Source organism: Micropterus dolomieu, linkage group LG05 (assembly GCF_021292245.1).
Source record: "Micropterus dolomieu isolate WLL.071019.BEF.003 ecotype Adirondacks linkage group LG05, ASM2129224v1, whole genome shotgun sequence".
Taxonomy (NCBI): Eukaryota; Metazoa; Chordata; class Actinopteri; order Centrarchiformes; family Centrarchidae; genus Micropterus; species Micropterus dolomieu.
The window spans coordinates 26,940,054-26,963,440 of NC_060154.1; the positions used below are offsets into that span (position 1 = coordinate 26,940,054).

At 40.0% G+C, this 23,387-nt stretch overlaps 1 protein-coding gene across 9 annotated transcripts in view; it reads right to left on the bottom strand.

Annotated features, from left to right (window-relative positions):
* Positions 1–16,654, bottom strand: part of tp63 (tumor protein p63) — a 32,024-nt gene extending 15,370 nt beyond the window's left edge. For 3 of the 9 annotated variants that reach the window (XM_046048599.1, XM_046048598.1, XM_046048606.1), the window contains exons 1-4: positions 16,587–16,654; positions 11,848–11,982; positions 11,597–11,726; positions 449–706 (exon numbers count right to left, since the gene is read on the bottom strand). In XM_046048599.1, coding sequence (XP_045904555.1) covers positions 449–706; positions 11,597–11,726; positions 11,848–11,982; positions 16,587–16,639 — 576 coding nt within the window. In that variant the 5' untranslated portion in view covers positions 16,640–16,654. Of the gene's footprint in view, positions 1–448; positions 707–5,395; positions 5,529–11,596; positions 11,727–11,847; positions 11,983–12,053; positions 13,214–13,243; positions 13,381–16,586 lie in introns of those variants that run through there. The other 6 variants (XM_046048605.1, XM_046048604.1, XM_046048603.1 and 3 more) reach the window with 5 other exon arrangements.
* Between the last annotated feature and the right edge of the window lie 6,733 nt (positions 16,655–23,387).

Below are 23,387 nucleotides of genomic sequence, written 5' to 3' on the forward strand. Positions count from 1 at the left end.
CAAAGATGCTAGTGCTACAAAGGCTAGCTAGGAGAGAGACGGGACTTTGGCTCTCTATACATAATGGCAATAGAGGGTATGCGTTGATGTCACTTCCCCTTCCGGAACATGCTGGACTGAGTGGCAAAACATCTGTTACCGTGGCTGCGTTTAGCAAACTGGGAGTAAAACAAGTGATTATTTGCTCAAATTAAAGGCAGTCGGACTCAACATTGATCCTTACTGTTTACCAAAGAACCAGTGGTCCAGCTCTTTCCCATTTTAGATGTGTTGTTTGTGTTTTTGCTTATTTATTCTAACACTGCTGCTCGCCTTTCTTCCACTCAGTGAGCGTAACTGCGTTCTGTGACGTCATGTGCATACCCTCTATGTAAGTTTTTATTGCCAAATGCTGCTTGACGATGAGCTACAATTACTATAAGCAGAGTGCACAAACTAAGAGTCTTACCGTCCAGGTGGCAGACTTTGCTGTACTAGACTGCTGGAAAGACACATCAAAGGTGTGGGGCCCAGCATAATCTGTGTTTGATGGGATGGCCGGTGAGGGAGAAAGGGCGTCAAAGGTGGAGCTGGGCTGGGCGTAGGGTGACGGTGCTGTCACGTTGTTCTGTGCATGGTCGTTGTTGTAGGGGCTGGTAGAGGTTGAGCCCCCGTTCTGAATGTTCTGATCCATGCTGTTCAGGAGCCCCAGGTTTGTATACTGCGACTGGAGACAAAATGGAGGGGGTGGGGGAGAGGGTGGGGGGGGTGGGGGTGGGGGCAAAGGAATGTCTTTGGTCATTACAGGAGAATTTCAAGGCGCTTCAATCTGACACAAAGAAGAATTAAGAGTTAGTCTGTCACATGTTAGACTGATCTACATAAACATTGAGAACGTGACAATTGTTCAAGAATTAGCTTTCAGCAACCAGTGTAATAGTTTTCAATTACTCACAGACACAGGTGGTAAATTATGCATATGCATGTAAATAATGCATGTTCAATGTTTTCAGTTCAAAATCATTGCCGTGAGCCCTTAAAGTGTGTTTAAGTTGAATGTACCATAAGTACACATGGTGGTGAAGAACACTTGAAGAAAGCATGCTACAAGGAAGTGGAGATCAAGAGACAGGAGATCTTGTTTCCAAAAAAAAAAAGGTCCATGGTATAACATAAACCATGTTTCCTTGTGTTGTGTTTACGGTCTAGCTCCTTCCTGAACCAACATGTTAACACTCCTGAGATCATTGGCCTCAGAAATGTCTATATGGTAGAAATACAAAATCTGATTTTATAATTTAAATAATTAATAACAATAGCCTTGCTTTTGGGCCAGTGTTCTGCTACAAACTGTACTACTTCACCTTCTGATTCCCTTTTCCACAGCCACAACTATTCAGACATAAGGAATGGAATTAAAATATCTGCCTTTTAACAGGATGGAGAATACACCTGGGTCGTGGCCAGCCCCTTCCTGCATGCTCTGCTTGCCATTCACCCCATTCCTTTCTATTTATAAGTGGCACATTCCTGGACGAGGTGCCATGGCTCTCACTCTTTAGACAGCCATTAATCTCTCCAGGGCCTCTTGTTTATTTCAAGCACGGCTGACCACAGCTGTCCAGCTCACACCCATTGCACTGCCAGGTGTTAGTGGTGTGCCAGATGACCAACAAAACACAGACTAGGTAGGCTATTTAGCTATTAATCAAGGTAGTGACTTATGAAGCAATGTTGCTGCTTTATTACATACAGATCCACACATACACAGTCAGACAGACACACCTGAGAGGTCATCTGAGTCAACCTCAGCATACTTGTGCAAGAGCGCCACAGGGGAGATAGCTGTTCGGATGAGGGTCACTGTGTGTGCGGCGCAAGGCTGCTTAACCTCCTACAAACATGTGACACCAGGGGCTTATAAGAGCCTGTCTGGAGAACAATTATGCTGGGCATGCAGGTGTTAGGGGACAAGTGTTTTGTGAATGGAACGAACACACACACACACACACCTTCAGAGAGAAAGAAAACTCCACTCTGGTGAAGACCCTCCAGACTTTAGCAGGGAGAGGCCTCCCCAAACACACGCTCCATTACAATGGGCTAATTACACACGTGTTATAAAGGTTTAAACTCAATGGGCTGAAGAGTGGCCCTGTGCATTTGATCTCAGAGGAGAAAAATGGGGTATGGTTCATATTGATGTGACAAAAAATAGCACAAGCTAATCAGCTACTAAAAAATTAAGATTTTTATTTTGGCCTATGTGGATGAATAGAAGGAAAATATTCCCTGTTTTGCATGAGAGCTGACAGGGTGACACAATTTCCTGTTTTTGACAGTGTTTTCCCATAGGTGAGAAGTCAGCGATCATGATAGTGATTCTATTGAACTGTGGCGCAATTCACTGCAGTGGAACGGAGGTGCTGAGCCGTTCAGAGATGACACAACCTCCCCCAGTACCTGATGCTGGCAGCTGCAAAGGTGGAAATGACAGGCACCAATTATCAATGTCAAATTATTATTCTAAAGAAAAGGTTGATGCTGGCCACAGACCAAACACAGATAAAAGCAGGGAGATAAAGCACAATGCCTGACACAGAATACTTAACATTAAATACAGGGCCCTGGATTATGCTTCTCATGATCTAAATGAATATAAGGTTCAAAGATGAGGATAAAGCCATAATTGACCAGATAGTGAAGCCCAGCAGTAGAGTCTCACCTATACTCATCATGTTTTAATGTTAAATTGACTGGAAGTGGGATATCAGCCTTTAAAAAAGGCGTACACACCCTTTTTTTCCCCAGGTTTCAGGCCTTCTGTTCGTTTCCTTTCATCAGATCTTATTCCACTATAATACAGCTACCATTTAATAACCACTTTAGCTGCTCTTAAAAATTCCTTCTGTTTATAGCCGACGCTGTGTTTAGACCTTTGGGACGTCAGGGTAAATCAGCAGCCTTGACATCCTCAACAGCCTTTAATAAAGTTTCTGAAAGGTTTTGCTGTCTGTTTGAGGCCTTCAAGCTAATTTCTTTGTCTGAGATAAATGCTGGGGTGAGCATTTCACGGGAAAAAGGAGACTGTTGACCTTCAGAGTTATGGCCTGTTGATTACAATGTAGGAATCTGAATTATCCAGAACACATATCAAAGACGCTTCAAATACACATGGCAGCACTAATTTAAAAGTTATAGCTAATGTCAACACAGTGGCATTTGGTATGACATACTGACATTCAAAATATTTCTTGTGTTGTACTTATTGCTAGGCCAATGGTCTAATAATTATTAATAGGGTTAACAAATTATAATATTGATATTTTATTATTAGTATAATGGTGCTCTCTGCAGCTGTCAAAACATAAGTGTCTGCGAGGTTAGCTTAGAGGTGCTGACCGGTTTCTGATTTATATGTTACAAAAGATTGTGATTTACAAGGAGCACATCTTCTAGTAAAATCCTGCCCCCTCTGCAGCAGTCCCTCCATCAACACCATGAACGCCATACAAATGCATAAACTGTAAAATAGCTTTATGTTTGAAGACTGCAACACATTAATCTCCATGATCTTTAAGTAAACATACATGAATTCTCCAGTTGCTGCTCATGTTAGGTGGTCACAAAGTGTAAGCACTGGTAAAGAGCTTGGACGACAAACAGGTGACAGGAACCGGTGCAGACCTGGCCTGAGGGGGGAATAGCTCCCATTCCAGGCTCTCTGGTGACCTGTTCCATGTACCTTGGGCAAGCATATATAAGAGCATCTATGGGACTGTGATGAGTGACCACAGGGGAGGGAGGCATTAAAGGCTCAACAGGGCTGGGGGTTGAGGTGGGGCTGGGTGGGGGTCTATCTACACCTTATACCTCCTGGGGTGGGCAGAGCAGGTGATTGTATCTACATCAACACACCATTAAAGCAATTACGATCCTGGACTAAACAGCAGAGTCTGGCCAGCCGCATTCTAATGGCTACGGCGGCTCCCAGGAGACTGGGGACTGGGGAACCCGATACCTCACACACAAGAGGGATTGAGCCGGACACCACTTAAAAGACCCCCTGCTCAACAACTTAAAAGACAGTGACCTGACACACCTGCTATCTGCAACCTGCAATCTGAGAATCTATCACCGCTCACTTGCTCGGCATTAAGTTTGGATGCAGGATTTTGTTGGTAAAAACACAAGACGCATGACACAAAAGTTCACTGAAGCAACCAACGACAAAGAGAAGTGGAAGCCTAGGCAAAGATCAGATACTGACAATTCAGAAAATAAAGAATGTGTTTCATAAAAATTAGACTTACTAACAAAGCACAGTTTAGTTTTTGTCTTTTTAACAAATAATTCTCGTCTCAAATACTGTAAGCCAACGTTTCTGCTTGCTACTGTACCATTATGGTTAAAGTGAAATGATGTGATACCAAGCAACTTCCATCAGAATAATGCCTTGTTGCCTGATTAAAAAAGAAGCTGAAACTAACTTTAATAAAAGCGTGATTTGATATTTAATTCACTTTAAAACATCCTTTAAGTGTTTGTCATCACACTCTGCAAACAGATCCATTACTCATGACACTTGCACTTTGAAAGTGAAAAACGGAAATAGAACCTCTGAATTTTATTTCCCAAATAAGAAATGTAATGCAGAGTGATGCATTGAAACCATTTTTTTGGCCATTTATGGTTTGCTTTGTCTGCGAAACAACAGAAGAACAGTTAATGTAAATGTCAGAGATCTAGGAGAACAAACGAAAACTCCTGGTCCCATGAACATCCTTCTCTAAATTCTTTACGAATAAAACACAAATAAATATCATTATAGTTTCTAATCATTAAAATAACCTACATTATGGTGCTTTTCTATTTTCTTTTTCATTCTTTATATTTTCCCGAGATTTGCCATGGAAGGAACGGATAAATCAAAACCTTTTGATTTTAACACTCATACAACAACATCATCTTCGTCAACTCACTAAATCCAAACCCAGCCAGACAGCAGCCATTTCACAAGAGGACATACAGTCGTTCTCCAGGTGTTTACATTCCCCTGCTCTCTGGACTGACATACGCACACAGATGTGCACGCAAACACACACATACTGTCAAAAGCATAAACATCTGCCACGCGTTAACTCAATGTAAAACCTGATTAGAACAGGCCATTTATATTTTCTTTTACTTGAATGCCTGGGTTACACCAAAAATTATCCAGTAAATAATAATACACAACAACATAACAAGTCCAAAGTTTTGGATCATTTCACTGACTGAAACACTGAAGTCCCGAAGTACAAGGCCTTTTACTCATATGTGATATTTCATTAGTCCCATGGAGCTCTGGGAAACTAACTAAAAGATTGGGTGCGATGGATGAACAACCCATTACCAGTTCCTCCGTTGGTCTTACCTCGCTGTAAGATGTGGTGGACCCCGTCTCCAGGTACAACATGTTGGCGCTGAGATTGAGCAGAGCTGCTGCTGTTTGCTCCACTGGCTCCAGGATTCCACAAATCTCTTTTCCTCACTCTAAAGGAGTGATGTTGATCACAGATGCAAAGTGGACAAGCAGAAGCTTCTATAGGAATCTATGGGAAGGTCATATATACCAGGGAGAGAGGGGAGGGTCTAAGAAGCTACCTGTCCAATACCTGAGTCCACACCCATCTCCAGAAGAAGCGCTGTCTCCCCACCCTTCCTTTGAGGCTCTGCAGGGCTCCTCAAAGGTATTAGTTCAGTTGCGAATAGTTCAGTGCTTAATATCAACTTCAACAAAAGTTCTTAATGCTTTTATCATACGATTGCACTGAACTTGTTTAGCATTTTCCTAACAAAACAAAATATGACTACCCAGATAAAGAAACTGAAAATACAGAGAAGGATTAAATTATTTCCTGACACTGCCCTTGGATCATTTCTATTTAAAGCAAGCCATTCAAAAGACAGTTCACACATCCCTGCTTATATCCACATGGATACATGATATACAGTAATGCAGATGGACAAATTCTATCAATGTCAATGATAATAAGAAAGATTAACAAATAAACTCGTACAGCAAAAGATCCATTAGGCCAGCACGCCCCAGAGAGAGAAGTGGAGTCTGGGGTTGGGAGAGTATTCCTGCAGTAGCTAGTTAGCATAAGAATTGTGTCCATCTGCATCCCTTAAGCTATTACAATGCAGGGCCCCCAGAAAAACAACGTGACTCCTGAGGATCACTTGTATCTATCACAGATGACTGATGTAGAGCTGTTTTGGAAACATGCATTGCGTCTCAGACACTGTCATGGGGCCAGCGCTGACCAGCTCACTAGAAATGTGACAGCTCCATTAAAACTAAATTTAAGAACAAGTTGGCTTCATGCCTTTATTTTTCACATTTCAGGGGGAGCTTAAAATTGCTGCATTTACGCCCAGTGGATTGTGTGTAGAAAATCCCTAATTTACAACTATTGTGAATTATTTGGAAAAATACTGTTGTACTTTACAGCAGACACATTTGAACCAAAACTTCAAACGGTTGGCGCTATTTAGCCTGAAAGGCCTCACGGAGCTATTTGCTAAACAAGCAAAAAATAGCATCTGTAGGTTTGTACGTTCATCATTTGAACGTACATCAGAATTTTAAATCTAAACTACTGTGAGAGAAATACAGAGTGGAGTAATTCTACAGATGTAAACATGAGTGCCAGCTGCAAGCTGCAGATGACAAGGGAGGAGGCCGGTCAGTAGGGTGCAAATCACTTCTATTACTAGGGGGCCAAAAGTCTTTGCCCTGTGGTCATAATGATTTGAAAGCTGTCAGAAAACTTAAACATAACTATGACCTGAAGTCAGTGTCTCCAATCACCAGCCACACCCTGTTCAGGCCCTGGGGCCGTAAGCCCACAGGTCAGCGTGCCACAAATGCAAATCAACACTTTAAAGAACCCAATTCAATGGCCTCCCAAGGGGACCCAAGTGTCAGTGAAGACCTAGCCAAACCTTTTGAGCGTGACAATTAGTTTAGCTAAACAAACTTCTAATTATGTTAAAACAACATTGGCATTTGAAAAGAAAAGAAGTTAGAGCACCTAATGTTTGGGTGAGCTGTAGTAAAATATACAACTGTAGCTGTATTTAAACAGGTCAGGACAGACTTAGTATATTGGGTATATAATGCAGCTGGGGCTCAACACATATCTTATATCTATTTTTAAGTCACATGCTTATTGTATAATTAAACAGAGAAGACAATAATGAACCAATAATGAAACCAATCCTAACACCATGCATGTTTGTGGCACAAGTTATCTGTCTCCGGCTTTAGACTGTGGATTATAATTTAAGAACCAAAAAATCAGTTTACTGGTAACATATTACCTGCCCATCTTAAACTGTATGCTCACAGACTTCAGTCATATCTCGTTAAACTGCCACAGTGGTGAGAAACTAAGAAGAGAGTCAGACCAGGCAGCAGGTAAAGATCTGCAGATCCAGGGGCTCAGACAAAAGAGGCTTTACTAAAGTTTTCACCTTTAAAGAGCCTGTTCCTTAAGTCAGCTAGATTAGTTTAGTATCAGGTGTCAGGCTGCAGTGGCTGCAAAGGCACAGGCACCTGCCCTGAAAACAGTGTGAGCTCCCATCCACACTGACGCAAGCAGTCAATGGAAAGACAGAGAGCATCACTTGGGTGGCAATTGTTAAAGCCCCCACAATCAACTGCCACCAAATCCTGAAATGCTCCTGTTTTAAAGAAATAAACTTAAGCTGCTTTTGTTAAAACGAATTTACATACTGTGCAAAGAATTCAGAGGCTAAACAAATTTAAAGAGAAATAAAAAAAACAGCTGCACGTGTAAATGAAGGAGTGATTTATCAGCCATCATTTTACAAGCATTTGGAATGTAGTGTGTGTTGCTCTAAGTTCAAGCTCTACTTAATGAAATTATTCAATATCAGGGAGCCCTTTTGGTAACCGATCAACACAGTGAACTGTATTTGTTAAATAAACAGCAGTATTAGGACAAGTGTCTGTACACTCTGAGTGTTTGACCTTTAACTTGGCATTATGTTTTTACTTCTCTGTTGCCGAGGGCAGATTTCTGTTCCACAATATTATTGTATTTTAAGAATCAGCGAAGCCACTGAGGATCAGGAAAATACACTGATATACTCTGACATAATAGATCATTACAACTTGATAATAAATCAGTGTTTCATTTTCATTTCACAATAATGGCCAATAATGACCATACTTGACCACTGATACTTTTTAGGATCTAAGGGAACTTATTTAGCATTTGACAGGAACCTAGTTCTAGTTTTGGTTTCTGGGCCTGCAGATGGTCCAACAGCAGTACTTTCTGTGCTGCCACCTTAAAAAGTACTTTACAAATAAATGTGTTATTATTTATTATTATTACTATTATTTTCAATAGGCAAAGAACTATCAGGGTGGAGATTGAAGTACTGAACATGGCTGACTTGTCAAACACAGGCCAAAAGGATGCACACAACAAAATATTCTTCAGACTAAAGGAAAGCAGTGGTTGTAGCCACAACATCAGCACAACGGGGTTGGAAGTTTGTTTAATGTTCATGTTTAAATGATGTTTTCCAGAGCGATCTAAAATACAAGAATAAAATAAAGAGCTGAAAACTAAAGGAATGAAATGCACCTCTATTTGGTTTTTGTTCTTCTATATTTGCTCCCTTCAGTAAAAAAAAAGTAGATTGCCACTTCTTGGGAAACAGGTTTCTGGTGTTTTCAATGTCTCTGAATGTCAGCTTTGCAACATCCTTTAAAACATCATGCAGTAGTACATTTCAAAGACCTCTGTGTTGTTGTCTCTCTGCATGCAGAAATTCCATCTCAAACAAAGCTATCGTTTTTTAATCTGTTATTCGTCTAATTTGCCTAATTGCCACAGAGCTTCCCCTGCAGTGAAAATCAGTAAAGCACAAAAGGGGCTTTTAGTTTCTAATTTAGTTTCCAAGTTTAGTTCCTTAGTTTCTGAAAGACTTTGGTCAAAATTGCCCAGAAACAAAAAAAAAACTCCATCCCATCACGGAGAGTAGCTTTTTCATTTGAATGTTATTTCTGATATCAAAGAAAGCCACTTTTCTCTAATGGTGCTGTTTAAATTATGTCCTCTGCTCACTTCAAAACAAAACAACAAAAACATATTCAAGTCAACAACTGCCTTTTAGAAAAAATAAATACCAGGTCATAGCCTAGCTGAGACTTCTTTTGTTTTTTTCCAACTGAACTCAAGCATGTTGATGGACAACTGGTGTTTTCTAAAACACGTTTATGGGATTACTTGTGAAGGATTTATTCATGCACTCTTCTCTCAAAGGGTGTGACCTACAAGTCTTTCAGTTAAACCTGGCATGATATAATACTGCTGTATAAAAGTTAAGAGTTAGGGCTGGTCTATGCTGTAAGAAAGATATAAGAAAAAACACAAGAGATACGGTTAATAGAGGCTCATGCAGTAGCATCCCCACATCCATAGTCACATACTAACTCCCCGACTTAACAGTTATTCAAGTGGACCGTAGCAGGCACTCATTCCTTGGTACTACGCCTTAAAAAACACTTCTTAACGTGCTTGAGGCAAACTGGTGGAGCATGAAAAACTAAAAGATCAACTTGCTATGGTTGGGTATTTAATGCACAGGCTGACTTTTGATAGAATACAGTTAAGAGTCACTAATAATAACTCAAGTTAAACTTTAAGTTGTGCTTCTTTTTACGCAATTTCAAAATTGAAAATAGTAAAACTAGTGTTGCAACGTGGGAGGTACAGCTATGTAAAATGACAGGCAAGGTAGATGTACTCATAAATATCCAATGCGGACATGATGATGACGCAAATGATTGCACCACATTCAGCAGATTCTTTTTAGATGACAGCAGATTACATTTAACCTCTGTTAAAGTTAAGAAAACTGATCAGCTGCTTAGACACTGAACTAGAAGCACATCAAGACTCTTGAGGTGTGGTGAAAAAAAGTATGAATCCAAACACAAACATGTAATTAGATCTCAGAGAAGCTGCGTGTCGATTGAGCTGCTCTGTGTTGAAGTTGTTTAAACTCTACCCTGTATCTGAAAAGGACCTCTGTCCCTCTGCTCAACACTGCGTCCTCTACGCACAGCTGATCAGAGCTTTATCTGGGTGTAAAATCAGCTGTTTGGGGTAGGATATAGCGTTTCTCCTGCCACTATTTCTGCTACATTCCTTCATGTTATTCTACCCTGTGCTTGCTCTTCTCCTCCCCCCTCGTTGCCACCCCCCACCTTTACACAGACACGTACTGATAAATGAGAGTTGGGACCTCTGCAAGAGAGGCAGGTGCTACATGAAATTGTTACCCTGCAGCTACAGAAAAAAATCCGAATGAAAAAGGAATTTCAGATTAAACATAAACCCCACACAATACAAATAAGTCCCCAAGGGCACTAAACAGTGAGCTGCATTCTAATGACTCATGAAAGAGGCACACCTCCACATGGGCGGAGGGGGAGGGGGTCTCTTTTCATCAAAACAGACACTTGACTTGGTAATAACGACCAGGGCTTGGTGATTGGCAAACTGCCATGGCAACGAAGGTCTTAGCCCCACACGGATGCTGCCCGAGTTGCTGGCGTGCCAATCACTGCACCACGCCCCTCTTTGCTGTAGAAGAAAGTGGGTGGTGGGGGTGGGGCCATTAATCACCAGTTCAAGAGAGCACAGGCCCCCTTGGGGGATGCGCAGGGTAACATTACTCAGCTCCTTGAACAAAATTTTTATTTGCTATTTTTTTTCACCCTGGCTGGACAACAGCATTCCTACACAGGGAGGGGAACAAGCACACCATCTCTCAGTGGCAGAACCCACAAAGGTATGTCCCTCACTACAGGTCAAACACAAGGGAGTTCGTAGGGTGAACTTACATACATCTAATAGCAGGACTTATTTTTCACAGTGCTTTACTTGACTGCACTATAACGTCTGTTCTGTGTTATCACGAGAAGCAAACTCACAATCTTGCTTCGTGCTTCAATTAAACTTGTTCACACACAAAGAAACCCACAGAAAACTCAAATTCCACTACCTACATCACACCATCTGCATTGTGACCCGTCTAAATGAACATTCTACCACTGACAGAATCTGAGAGTTACCTGTCTCAGAGGGCCCACCCAGGTCAAGCACAACTCAGACTAAATGAGATGATATCATCACCATACAGACAACATCTCACAACTACAACAGATAAACCAGCCGCATTCACTGGCTGTTGAACTGCTCTGCACTACATTTACACAACTGTCCTGGGGAAATTCCATTGTTAATATGAAAATTGAAGATATGGAATTTACCACTGTAAGTCCCATTTACTCATTATGAAAGTAATCTCAGAAGGTACATGTATTAATCAGCCACAACTAAGTGCACAAAATAACACATTTAAAAATCATGTTGTTATTTGTTGTTCAGTTAGAGAGAAATGGGAGCATTGTGTATGGCTTTGTGGCGTCATTTGTGTGTTTTAGAATCAACCGGTTAAGAAATGATACTGCTTGGTCGCACAACGCATAAAAGTGTCAGGAACAGCAAACCTATGTACTTACAGTCAGCGTCTCATCTGGCTCATGCATGGTTATGCAGTCCATACTGATCTGAATGGTGTTTCCTGCAGACCCATCAATCGGACTGTCTGTGAAGTTAAGCTCAATGGGCTGGACTGAATGAATGGCAGATCTGAAACACAAGAGACGTGTAATACTGAAAAATATCTGATATATGCACATTTTAAACTAAGATTGTGTATGGTTTTTTTTGTAATTTACAGCACAATGTTTTTTTTGTAGCATTCACTTACTGGTCCAGCATATCAAACAGCTGGTTGAATACATCTTGGCTGAAGGAGTCAGTCGTCTGTGCTGACTGATTCTGGGACATAGTGGTGAGGAATGAGCTCTCTCTCCAGGACATACGAGATGGAGGGTCCCTGAGTCTGCAAGGAGACAGAGCCAACCACCATCATTTTCATTTTACAACAACTTAATCCAAATTAGCAATACTTACTTTACTGTTGGCATGTATTTTTAAAGGCACAAAAATTTTATTGCTAGCTTTGAAAGTTGCAATGTCAGCAAACACTGAACATAAATGTTGACATGCAGGGCAGAGATTTGGCCACCCAGCCAGTGGAGGAAAGGAGGAGGAGGAGTCCTGCTGGCAGCCATTCATGAAGGGCCCTTCCATTGTGAAGAAGTCAGCCTGCATAATACTGAATATTTGTACTACACATAATGGTGATTATGCACCATTCAGACAGAGGCACTTTGACCTGCTCCCCTGAAACATTACACCTGCTTCAGCGCTCAGCCTGCCATTGTTCATGCTGAAGTGGCGCACGCTGCAGTCTGAGACAGGCGGAATTCCCCCCACAGTCTATATGATAGCACTGCTGCAACTTCTGGTATGTGTACAGCCGGACGGGCTTTGGAGGGGGGGGGTATAATCTGAAGCTGGCACTATTTTAGGTTTTGGAATTCCCCAACACTTCGTGATGAATGATATTAATACCTGACTTATAAACACAGGCATATGTAATGAAGCAAATAATTTAAATTGTACAGGAGGTACACATCAAGGAGTGTTGCGTTTAGGATGAAAATGAAGTTTGCAAAGCCAAAAACATTTTTAAGAAAAAGGAGATGTAGGAGATTTGGCCAACCAATTATTCAAATTAAAATTTAATCGTATAGACCACATCTATAAGTCACTCCAGCAAGCTTGCTATAAACAAGCTGGATCAAGCACATTAGGGAATAAACTTGTTTGTGATTACTGAACAGCATTTTGACAGGCTGAACACACTCAAAAAAAGACTATGGCAAAAAAAAAGATGTGAAACAAAAACATTACAATGTTGATCGTAACGTTACTACAAGATACGGCTTACATAGATTGGATATGTTGGCTAACTTAATGATCGTTCTTTTATAAAAAGAAGCAAGCTAACGTTAGTTACGGTTTAAATACTTTCACAAAATTGGTATTAACGTTAATAACTAAAGCCAATTCGTTTTGCAAGTAAAATTTTTTACGTTTTCACTGTAAATAAATAAAGGTTACTGAGCTAAGGTAAACTGCACTGAGCTATTAAAGCTAACGTTACCTTGTGAACTCTAACGTTAGCCTATTTAGCAAGAGTTACAGTTAGCCTCATTTGATTCTAACTAGCAAATCTATTGATAATTTTCACTCACTTCAGCTACCTTAGCTATTATTTCTGCACTGACTTGACATGTCTCATGCACAATTAGCTGCGCCGAATGGAGTTTATATTAAATTCAGGAAATTCAGCGGTAAAAACACAATACCGGTCTTGAGTATACTGATTTTGTTGTGGGAGCACACAGGGAAGATAAAGATGGCGGCTGTTGATATATTTGTTACAAACTCTCTCTCTCACTCTAAAAAAAATTATGGTTAGTTAAAATGTTTTAGCACTATTAAACAAATTCACCAAACACAGACAATCTATTTTTGTTCTATAATAGTGACACACTGCAAACTTATTAGAATTTATTGAAATTATTAGTTAGTTACTTAATTAGGCTACTTACTATTTAATAAAAATATAGGCCTTCCAAACCTGGAAAGTATATTTCTTAAATATTTGAGACATTATAAATCTAAACAGTATGGGTTTCACATATTCACATACTTGACTGCACAAGAAAACAGTGGATGAATGAAAAACTTATGAGTAGATTGTGGGTAGAGCAGGTGTGGTATCATCTTTGTTAATGAAGAAGGAAGGATTTAGGTGTGGTCTTTGTACTGACCTCTGCTGAGTTAAAAGGCAGAGATTTAGGCATTAATTTCCTTTGAAACAGGTCTAGGCAATTTGGCAGAACTCGTTCATCTGGCACCTCATTAACTTGTTAAAAAGACTTTGCCTCACTGCATTGTCTGTTGACAAATCAGAATCCAGAATATAATCACAACAAAAGTTGTGCATCAGGTTCATTATGTATTGCTGTGTAAGCCTAGAAATACAATTGAATTGTATCATGATAAAACGGTAGCCTACACCCACTGATGTCACGCGCTCTTAAAGATTTGTGCTTAATCCAGATTTAGTGATGTTCGTGTTTTCTCTGCAGTTACATACAGTATGTGCATGTTCTGACAGGCTTTTTCAATTGCAAAAGTTTTTATTAAAACTCATTGGATAGGTTTTACAAATGCATTGTCTTCAAACCAAGCAAGGCAATTTAACAATGAGTACAAAATGTCAAATTTCACCTGAAAGACTGTATAATATTTTAATTGTTGAGACTTCAGTAGATTTGAATACAATAACAGCAAAATGGGGGGAATATTATTATATTATTATTGTTCATGGACACCCTATGGTGCATTGTTGGTTTAAATACATTTATAATATCTATAAAGGAAACTCTTTTATTATATTTAGCAGTTTTATTTGAAAGATGCTTCAGAAAGATGGGTTTATCCCCGTTCTGACCATTGTTTGTCTGCTTTTGAGTATCTGGTTACTCAGAGAGTTTTTCAGTTAGCCTGAGGCGAAGGCTGTTCAGCATCCACTTAAAGACTGTGCAGCGCGTCCAGACGAGACTGGGGCAGAGGTCAGCACTAAACAGGGATGGCCATTGTTTCCTGGCAGGTTGGGCACACCAACCGATGAAAATGCAATCAAAACAAACAGCCCAGCCGATCGGGGCCCTTCTCCAGTGTCTTTATTAATCACTTGTTCAAAGACCTTCTCCCCCTCATCTGTCAGCCGTGGCTGGAAGAGGGACAGGACTGCAAAACAATAGAAAGCCCCAAAGTTTCTCCTCCTCTTATCCCCTTACTTTTATGCAAGTGAAACAGTCCGAAGTCATATCCTCTGGGGCAAAAGGACAAGCACAATTCTTTGGAATGCAAAGAAAACAAGCGAGGAGGAGAGATTTACTGGACCAAAAAGATACCATGATACTAGAAAGCAACCAAACTTTCCTTACTCAAAAAGATTAAATCCCCCCTGCAGGTTTTATTTGAAAGCATCATGTAATGTGTTTTAAACCAAAAGCAGTGTAGTTATCAAGGTCCAATAAATTAATTATTGTAAGCCACAGAGGCGGAAGTTACCAAAGCTTGGTGCACGACCATGATTAATACCTGACTTACAAACATGACAACTACAAGGACACTGTGGCATTGCGTTAAAAGTCCCCCAAAAAATTGGTATGAAGATGCAATAAAATAATATATAACATAAATGACTATTATTGAACATATAGTAACCTCAAAATATCTCATAAACAAGGAGCCCAGTGAGACACAACACAGTTTGTTAGCAGAGATACAATCAGATGAACCAGCGATTAGGGCAGTGCAGCAAAATAGAAGATGTACTTCTAAATAACAGGACAACATAGTAAACAGTCAGTTTAAAAAAGAACACTGTGTGGGTTTGTTGTCATTTTAAAAAGGTTAAGACTGACATGAATGCTTGTCCGATCATGAATTAACTCAATTATTATTAATGATCAGACATGCAGTGATAATCTAGGGGAGTTATTTGTTCATGCAACATGGATGAGTTTGCTTTAATTTACAGATATACAGACATATATATATAACTAAAATAGTTAGATCGTTAGATAGATAGATAGATAGATAGATAGATAGATAGATAGATAGATAGATAGATAGATAGATAGATCACAGCAAATATAATTATTGTTTGTTCATCATGTATTTCATAATTTCTCCTTTTTTGATTGATAAAATGTAATTTGTAGTAGTCACTGATTTATTTCTTTTTGGGTGAGATGCCTTTTTTTTTTTTTTTAGCTCAGTAGCACAGTCCTAGTTTAACCCTTTAATGTGTTGCCTTTTTTGTCTTGTTACCGGTGCAAATATATAAACTAAATTACTCTAAACTAGGTATGTAACCTCATGATGTTATCATTATGAAGTTGGTAGACCTATATTTATGCCCCAAAACATACTGCACAGTATTGTGCTGCAGGTGAATGAAATGCATCTGATTAAATGGACTCAGACTGTCACCTGTCCTTGTGGATTAAAGCATCGGCATAACATCTGACATCTTTTAAATTACAACATGCATTTGCACTGAAATGGCCAAAAGTCCAAAGAGGGCCAAGCAATAGTGAGGTCAAGTAATCTGTTTGCCACTTTGGACCTGATGGCTCTTTACACATGCATTGTTGCCATATGTATGACACACTTATAAATATATCAGGACAGAGCAGCAGCTGAGGATCCAGGCAGACACAACTGTTCTCAGGTCACTTTGGACCTTCACACAGTATCAGACTGAACGGTGGTCAAAGAGCAGGGAGATTCCCAGCCTGTTCAATAAGTCAGATATTCTGAATTTGCTCTGTTCCGTACTTATTATATGTAAAATATTTTAGCTGAATACACATTTTTCCATATTTCGACCACATGTTAAATCCATGCAATATATTAATTTAGCGTGCTAACATTACATGGCTCCAGATACATCGCAGCATTAAGGAAAAACTCATTCTGTCAATCATCAGTACACAATATTTATGTACTTACCGATGAAAGGGAAACTCTGGGTAATACTGCACAGCTGTGTAAGGTGAATTCATGGTGTCATGTCAAACTTCACTTTGCTCTTGAGATCTTCAAAATGATCAGCTTGTCATAAAGGCACACGTATCAACGGCTATGCATGAGATACAAGAATAAATACAATTAACGAAACAAAAATTATAAATACAAATTAATAAATAAAAAACCAGGCCTAGATTAAAGTGCCGGAGGGTACAGTGCAGAGTGGAGAAAGTTTGAGAGATGTTTTGAATTTAGGTATTTTTTCTTAGGCTACCCTACAAATAGGAGGGGCTTGTGCCAGCTCTCTGACCAATCCCCAGCTACAGTTGTACAAGATCTCACTCACTCTCAGTTGCTAGGATATACATATCAAGCAACTACATTTGACCCTGCACCTCCCCACCCAACAAACACAGCGAGCCACTAACCTGAAAAGCTCAACCCTACCCTACTCCTCAATGTATCTCTCTGGCCATGTTCAGATATTTCCTCCCAGATTCCCAAGTGGTTTTGCGGGTGGACGGCACGTCTGTTGCATCACACCTCTCACCAAGGCACGGGAGGCTTCAAGCACACTGAACATGGCCGAATCAGCAAAAGTACAAAGGTTCAGTCAGTGAAACAACAAAAATCACCCAAATATTTGATTTTAAGGAAGTGAAACAAGCTCTTTGGCCAAGGTCTCAGATGCCTAGTGAGACATTAGTTGAGGGTAATTATTTAAGAGATGGCATTGACAGAAAAAGAGAAGAAATTGACACTCCTAAATCTTCTTTTAGCTTGAGCGGCGATAAAGAGACACAGGACAAGCATATTGCAGCTTGAAAATCCTTTACAGTAGCCTACATAAACTCTCATTTAAGCACGCACACACATATCGTGCCACATCTTAGCACATACTTCCAATTCAACATCAGACTCTCCCTCTCGCCCAAGCAGTATGACACTGTAAACCTAGAGGTCTTGTGTGGTTTTCAGAGATGGACAGCAGATGAATCAGCAGGCTAAAATAAAAGGTAGGGTCAAAGCGGGGGGAATGATAATAAATAGATGTGGTGTATCCAGGGAACACAAACCTCTAAGCTGGTCTCTTGTACTTTTAATAAAGGCATACGGTCTCTCTCTGCCCTGTGACTGCCTGCTGTGCACCTATGAGAGACCTCACTGATACAGCAGACACATGCACATGTGCTGTTATTTTAAAGATATACTGATCCACGGTATTTGCTATCAAACAAGATTTCAAATTAAAATTGCCATACTCAGCCAATAACTCAATCAACAAGCCTAAAATGCTCACACACAGATTTCCTTGATATTTTTTATATACCACAGGCTTCAATTTTTCTAACTGCGAATGAAATCTGGGGATCTTAATTGTCAAGTAAACCTGACAAGACCTAAAGATCATGGTTTGGGTTGAAAAAAGTAAATTACATTGTGTAACTGAAAAACTTTAAATATGTCAACTTTGACTCTACTATGCCACCTGACATAGGTTACACTGGGGTTAGTTGAAAGCCCAGGGCGTCTTATTTGGACGAGTAATACCGCTGATTTGACAAAGTGTCAGTATTGGACGCCATGTTCAGGGGGAACTTGAACCCCTGTCCCAATATTTGAATGGTGATCCATCCAACAGTAGTCGAGACATTTCACTAAAAACCAAAAATGTCAACCTCAAGGTCAGAGGAGCACCGAAGTTATTCAGATTCATCCTCTGGGGACTAGGAATGTCTGACCAAAAAAGGTTTGCATATGGATAAAATACAGATAAGCTGGATGTCCAACCTTGAAGTAGATACAGCACTGAATAATTTCAAAGTCATTTCTAAGCAACTATTCCCAAAGGCCACTGCTGTAAATATCAGTTGATGTTAATCAGCTTGTTCTCTTAAATAAAGTTCAGCTTCTACTCACATAATCCCAACTACAGTAAAAACTCACTTCAGAGTGATTATTATCTTACTAATACAAAAATTTCGTCTAATAAACCTTTTACACACGCTGTAGCTTTGACTGTGTCCACCTCTCAACATAACAAGGACAAACTGACCTCAAGATGTCATTAAATCTGATATTTACAACGACATCTGAAACCCTTACATCATTAATTACTCTAAGGCTCAGGCGCTGGGAATCAGTCACCAAACCCCTATTACTTCATTTAACATGTATGTGTGTTTATGAGTTGGCAGCTACGTCAGTGACATCTCTGGTACTGTCATCAGTAGGAGTGCACATATGTCTAATGTGGTTATTATCCTCCCAAGGCTCTGATTTGAGAGTGCTAAGCTCGCTTTAATCTGCTATTGTATCTGCAGTCAAAACCATACATGGCAACCAGCCTGTGACTGTGAGACTGTACAGCCCAATCTCTTTATTTGAATAAATCTCTCTTTTTTTCTTTTGGTGTGTTCATTGTCCTGAAGGCATTATGAGGCCCCATTCACACAGCCTTATTAATGTCAAGAGTTTACATACGGGATGCCAAAGAGCAGTTGGTGGAGCAGCTGATGAAGAAGCCCCGACGTTTGCTGCACTATGGAGAGATGTATTATCAGTATCAGTCACATACACCACACTGTGGCCAATCACTCTCACACTGTGAGGGGGTTATGTGGGCATACTTGTGTGCGTCTGTGTGTATATTCCAGTTGGTGACTAATGCAGGGGAAATCCAGATGAGTCAAAACTACCAGTGTCCGGTGCAGTGTCTGAGAGGTGATAATTTACAGCCTATGCACTAAACTGCCCAGCAACTTGGCATTGTTCATAACATCCCTATAGAGAAACCTCTACTTTAACTGACAATATGTTGGGGGAAGTTCAAGGGACCGTTAAGTGGAAGGATCAAGAACATGAATCCACTGCTCATATAAAACAAAAAACATTTTAAAAACATTCAGTTGAAGTTTAAATTCACTTCCTGGAGCATGGAATATTTTCAACCTCATACAACCAGTCCTGCATTACCATAACGGCGCTAAAGATAAAAAGCTGTAAACTAGCATGAGTGTTCCCATGTGACCAGAAAAACCTGTATATTTCAATTCACTGCATTACCTTTTGAGGGTAATATTCAGATTCCCAGACAATTAGGGATGCTTTCCCACGGTATGATTCAAGTGTCTTTTGTCACAGTGACTTTTACACCTGATATCAAGCTGTTGTCACGTTGGGAAAATCTATCTTGCCTGCAGCAACAAAAAGGCAGTGAGCCAGAGTTGAATACTATATCCAGTATAACTAGAATCAGTTGAAACCAGATTTGTTTGTTAGATGTTTATACACTACATGAGTGATTATGAGTAATAATTTGTTAGGTGGAACTGCGAAATAAAAACCAAAATGTTTAAAAGATTACAAAAAAAGGCTTAGTAAAGAAAAATATTTATAATTGTTACAGTATTTTAAGTCAGCTGGGATTGGCTCCAGCCCCCTGTGACCCTGTATGCAGGATAAGCGGTTGACAATGGATGGATGGACAGTATTTTAAAAAACCACAAACTTGTGTATTTGGTCTACATGAAAGCAGCGTTCATTCAATTCCTGATTACTTGGGGACAGCAGAACAACAAACTCAACACAGCACTTACATATTATTATTGTATGAAGTTGTATCAGGCCAACAGTTAGCTAGCAAACAAACAGTTAGCAAAATGTTGCCGATCTACACATGCAGCAGACATGGCGCGACATTAGCATTTATTATAGCATGTTTCTAGCGACCTGAAGAATGTAAGTCCCACATTCACTCTCTTTTTCGCACTTTTGAGGGAATTATCTGGCTCTTTAGCTGCTAAGAGTTAGTGACTAACCGGTGTATATAGTTGCTTACTTTGTGTCTGCTGTTCAGTTCTGGGCAGGATGCATACAGCTGGTTTATTAGAACTTACTTGCTAAAAACAGCTGCCTTTTAGGGTGAGAAAACATCAACAATGAGCTGAGCAAAAAGTGGAGCACACAGTAGAGATGTATCATTGATTCAAGTGATAATTCTCTGTGCGTTGTGTACTACAAGCAACTAGGGCTTGACTGACAGTTATTTTCCCAATAAACCAATTAAACATTCTTTTGGAACTTTCAGAAAACCCTTCTTATTGATGACACTGGTGGCCGTTAACTGAACTGCAGCAGAGACATTTTATAGAGTGCTGTGTGACAAACCCCAGCTTATCTTAGTTTACAGTTGGCGAGCAAGCAAGCTAAGGTTAGCTAGTCAGCTGCAACCCAATCACACTGCTACTAATTTTCTCAGAAAAACATCCTTTACATTGAAGTCAGTCCACAACCTGTTATAGGCAGCCGAGAAAGTCAGGGAAGGCCAAATTTTTTAAGTCACGTTACAATCCGTTCACACGCTGGCAATACAATACAAGTTAAATGGTAACCTTAATCATTATAGTGAAACATCCCCATTAGTAAGTTTCCAGAGCCCAAGGTGGAATACTCAAATTTGTTGTGTTGATGTTTGTTGATGTTCAAAACCTCAGTTCAAAACCCAGACATTGAGTTTGCTATCATATTTGACATAGAAAAGCTTAAAATCTTCACATTTGAGAAGCTGGAACAAGTGATATTTCATGTTTTTGCCTAATAAATAACAGAAACAATTAGATTATTATTAAAATAGCTGAATGTTACTTTTCTGTCAGTCATTGATTAATTGATGAATTATTTTGGCTCTACGAGTAACCCCATTCACATTCTATTTGATTCATTATTACAAAACATACTGATTAGTGTAGCTCAAGTGCAGTTAGGCTTGTGAACAAAAAGTGAAGTTCAATTAGACATTCTGGGGAAATAAATTGTCACTATTTGTGCACCTAAACTGGAATTGTTTATTTACTAATTTGTAAAAAAGCATGCCGCACTAATATTAAGGGGTAATATGAATACAGAGGATGGTATGCATTACTAACCGAGAGCAGCACTGAAAACTGAAACAGAACTATCTGTACACTATATAGATTTACTTAACCAGCAGGCCACGAGGGATTGTAACAACAACAACAACGTGTAACTGTGGATTAAAACCTGCTCTGGTTCAAACGAGTACTACTGGATCGCTTTGTTTTTCTTCCCAAGGGCACAGAATCCTGTCACGGACTAGAGCGGAGCACTTTTGGTAAACACAATCAAAGCTTTCTACCAGCTAGTCCCAGATCTGAGACACAGACAGCCAGTGAACCAAGAACCATCAATCACAGCTAATCCAACACGAAATCTGTCTTTGCTGTCTTTTGATGTGATTCACCATCACTCACGGTGTGGTGTTAGCATAGCACAACATAACTTCACATTCACAATGGGGAAAAGGACTGAAACATGGGCTTATTACCACATAATTACATTCAAGGGGTCTGCATACACTAAAATAAGCATGTGCTTACTGTTAAATCTTAATCATTAGCAAACTAAAGATAAAATGTAACTGAACCATTATAACCAAAGATAAATTGCATGATGCTTAACTTAAAATGCTTTGGTACTACTAAACATGTTCCTCTGCCTTGCTAATCATTTCTAGGCAGATGATTTATTAGGATTTAGATGGTTATCATCTTCTCAATTGAGAGCAGGTATTAAATGAGGAAATTGTCCAGACTCAGGACCAGGGTGGTGATATTTACACTGAAAGAGCAGGTGTTCCCGGGACCTGCTTCAGCACTTCTGTAAGGTAATACAATCTTTCATATTCTAACTTTCAGAAATATAGTCCATGATGTAAAAGTTGTGGACCGGTGTTTAGCAACCACACCGCCGGTATCCTGGCAACAGGTTGACAAGTGTGATTGGTCTGCCCCTCAACCCATTAAAAAGCATGTATGCGTAGGACATGATGATGCCTGGGGGCAGCTCAAAGACACATTACCCCCCATCCATGAGCTTACACTCGTCCACATGTAATCTAAGCGAGGGGTTGAAGAGTCCTTTGTCACTGGATACGCTTTAAAAATAAAACACGCTGTCGATGTTCTGGGATGCTTGAATGAAAGTGGATATTTCAGAGGCATTTCTTAGGGTCTCTGATGAGTAGATGGATATAGTTCATCTGTAACATACCAAACAATTACATGTCCAACGTGCTGGGCATCGTGATGCCAGAACAAAAACATCCCTAAATACCACAAAACTGGGACATCGTCATTTTCTCTTTTATATAGAAGAAAACAAATCCTGCATTCACATAAGCCTCAATTCATGAGAGAGCATACGGTGCCGGCTTAAGAGTAGGAGAAAGGCTTGCTTTTATTGGTGCTGATTTCACTGTTAGATTCCAATCATGGGTCATAGTCAATAAAACCGCCCGACCCTCAACACTCAGCAGCGACCTTGATTTTATTAGTTTTGTCATTCTTTTTTTGCCCACCTATTCTTCATCTGCAGCAGGTGACGTTAGCTCAAGTGAAGACCTGTGTAATCCTTTTCGCTAATTGATAGGCTTAGAGATTTTACATTGCAATGACCACATATGAAAGTTGATCCAGGAGAGCAGGAGGCAGTGGGATGGGAATGTTTGCAGTGTCAGGTAGACCAAATTCCAGCAGGATAACGTCACACATCAATCTCTGTTAGTGAGAAGGTTTGTGATTGTGCATCTGTTTAGGTGTCATGGCATGGCTGTGTGAGCTTTTCTGAAACAGGCATGGCACTGAAGGCCAGTTCCGCTCTCGTCTCGTCTTACTCTTACTATAGCCGTACATGATGTCTCCATCTGCTGCCAAATCATGCCGGCGCTGCAAAAGGCCTTCACAGCAGGTGATGTGGTGTTTT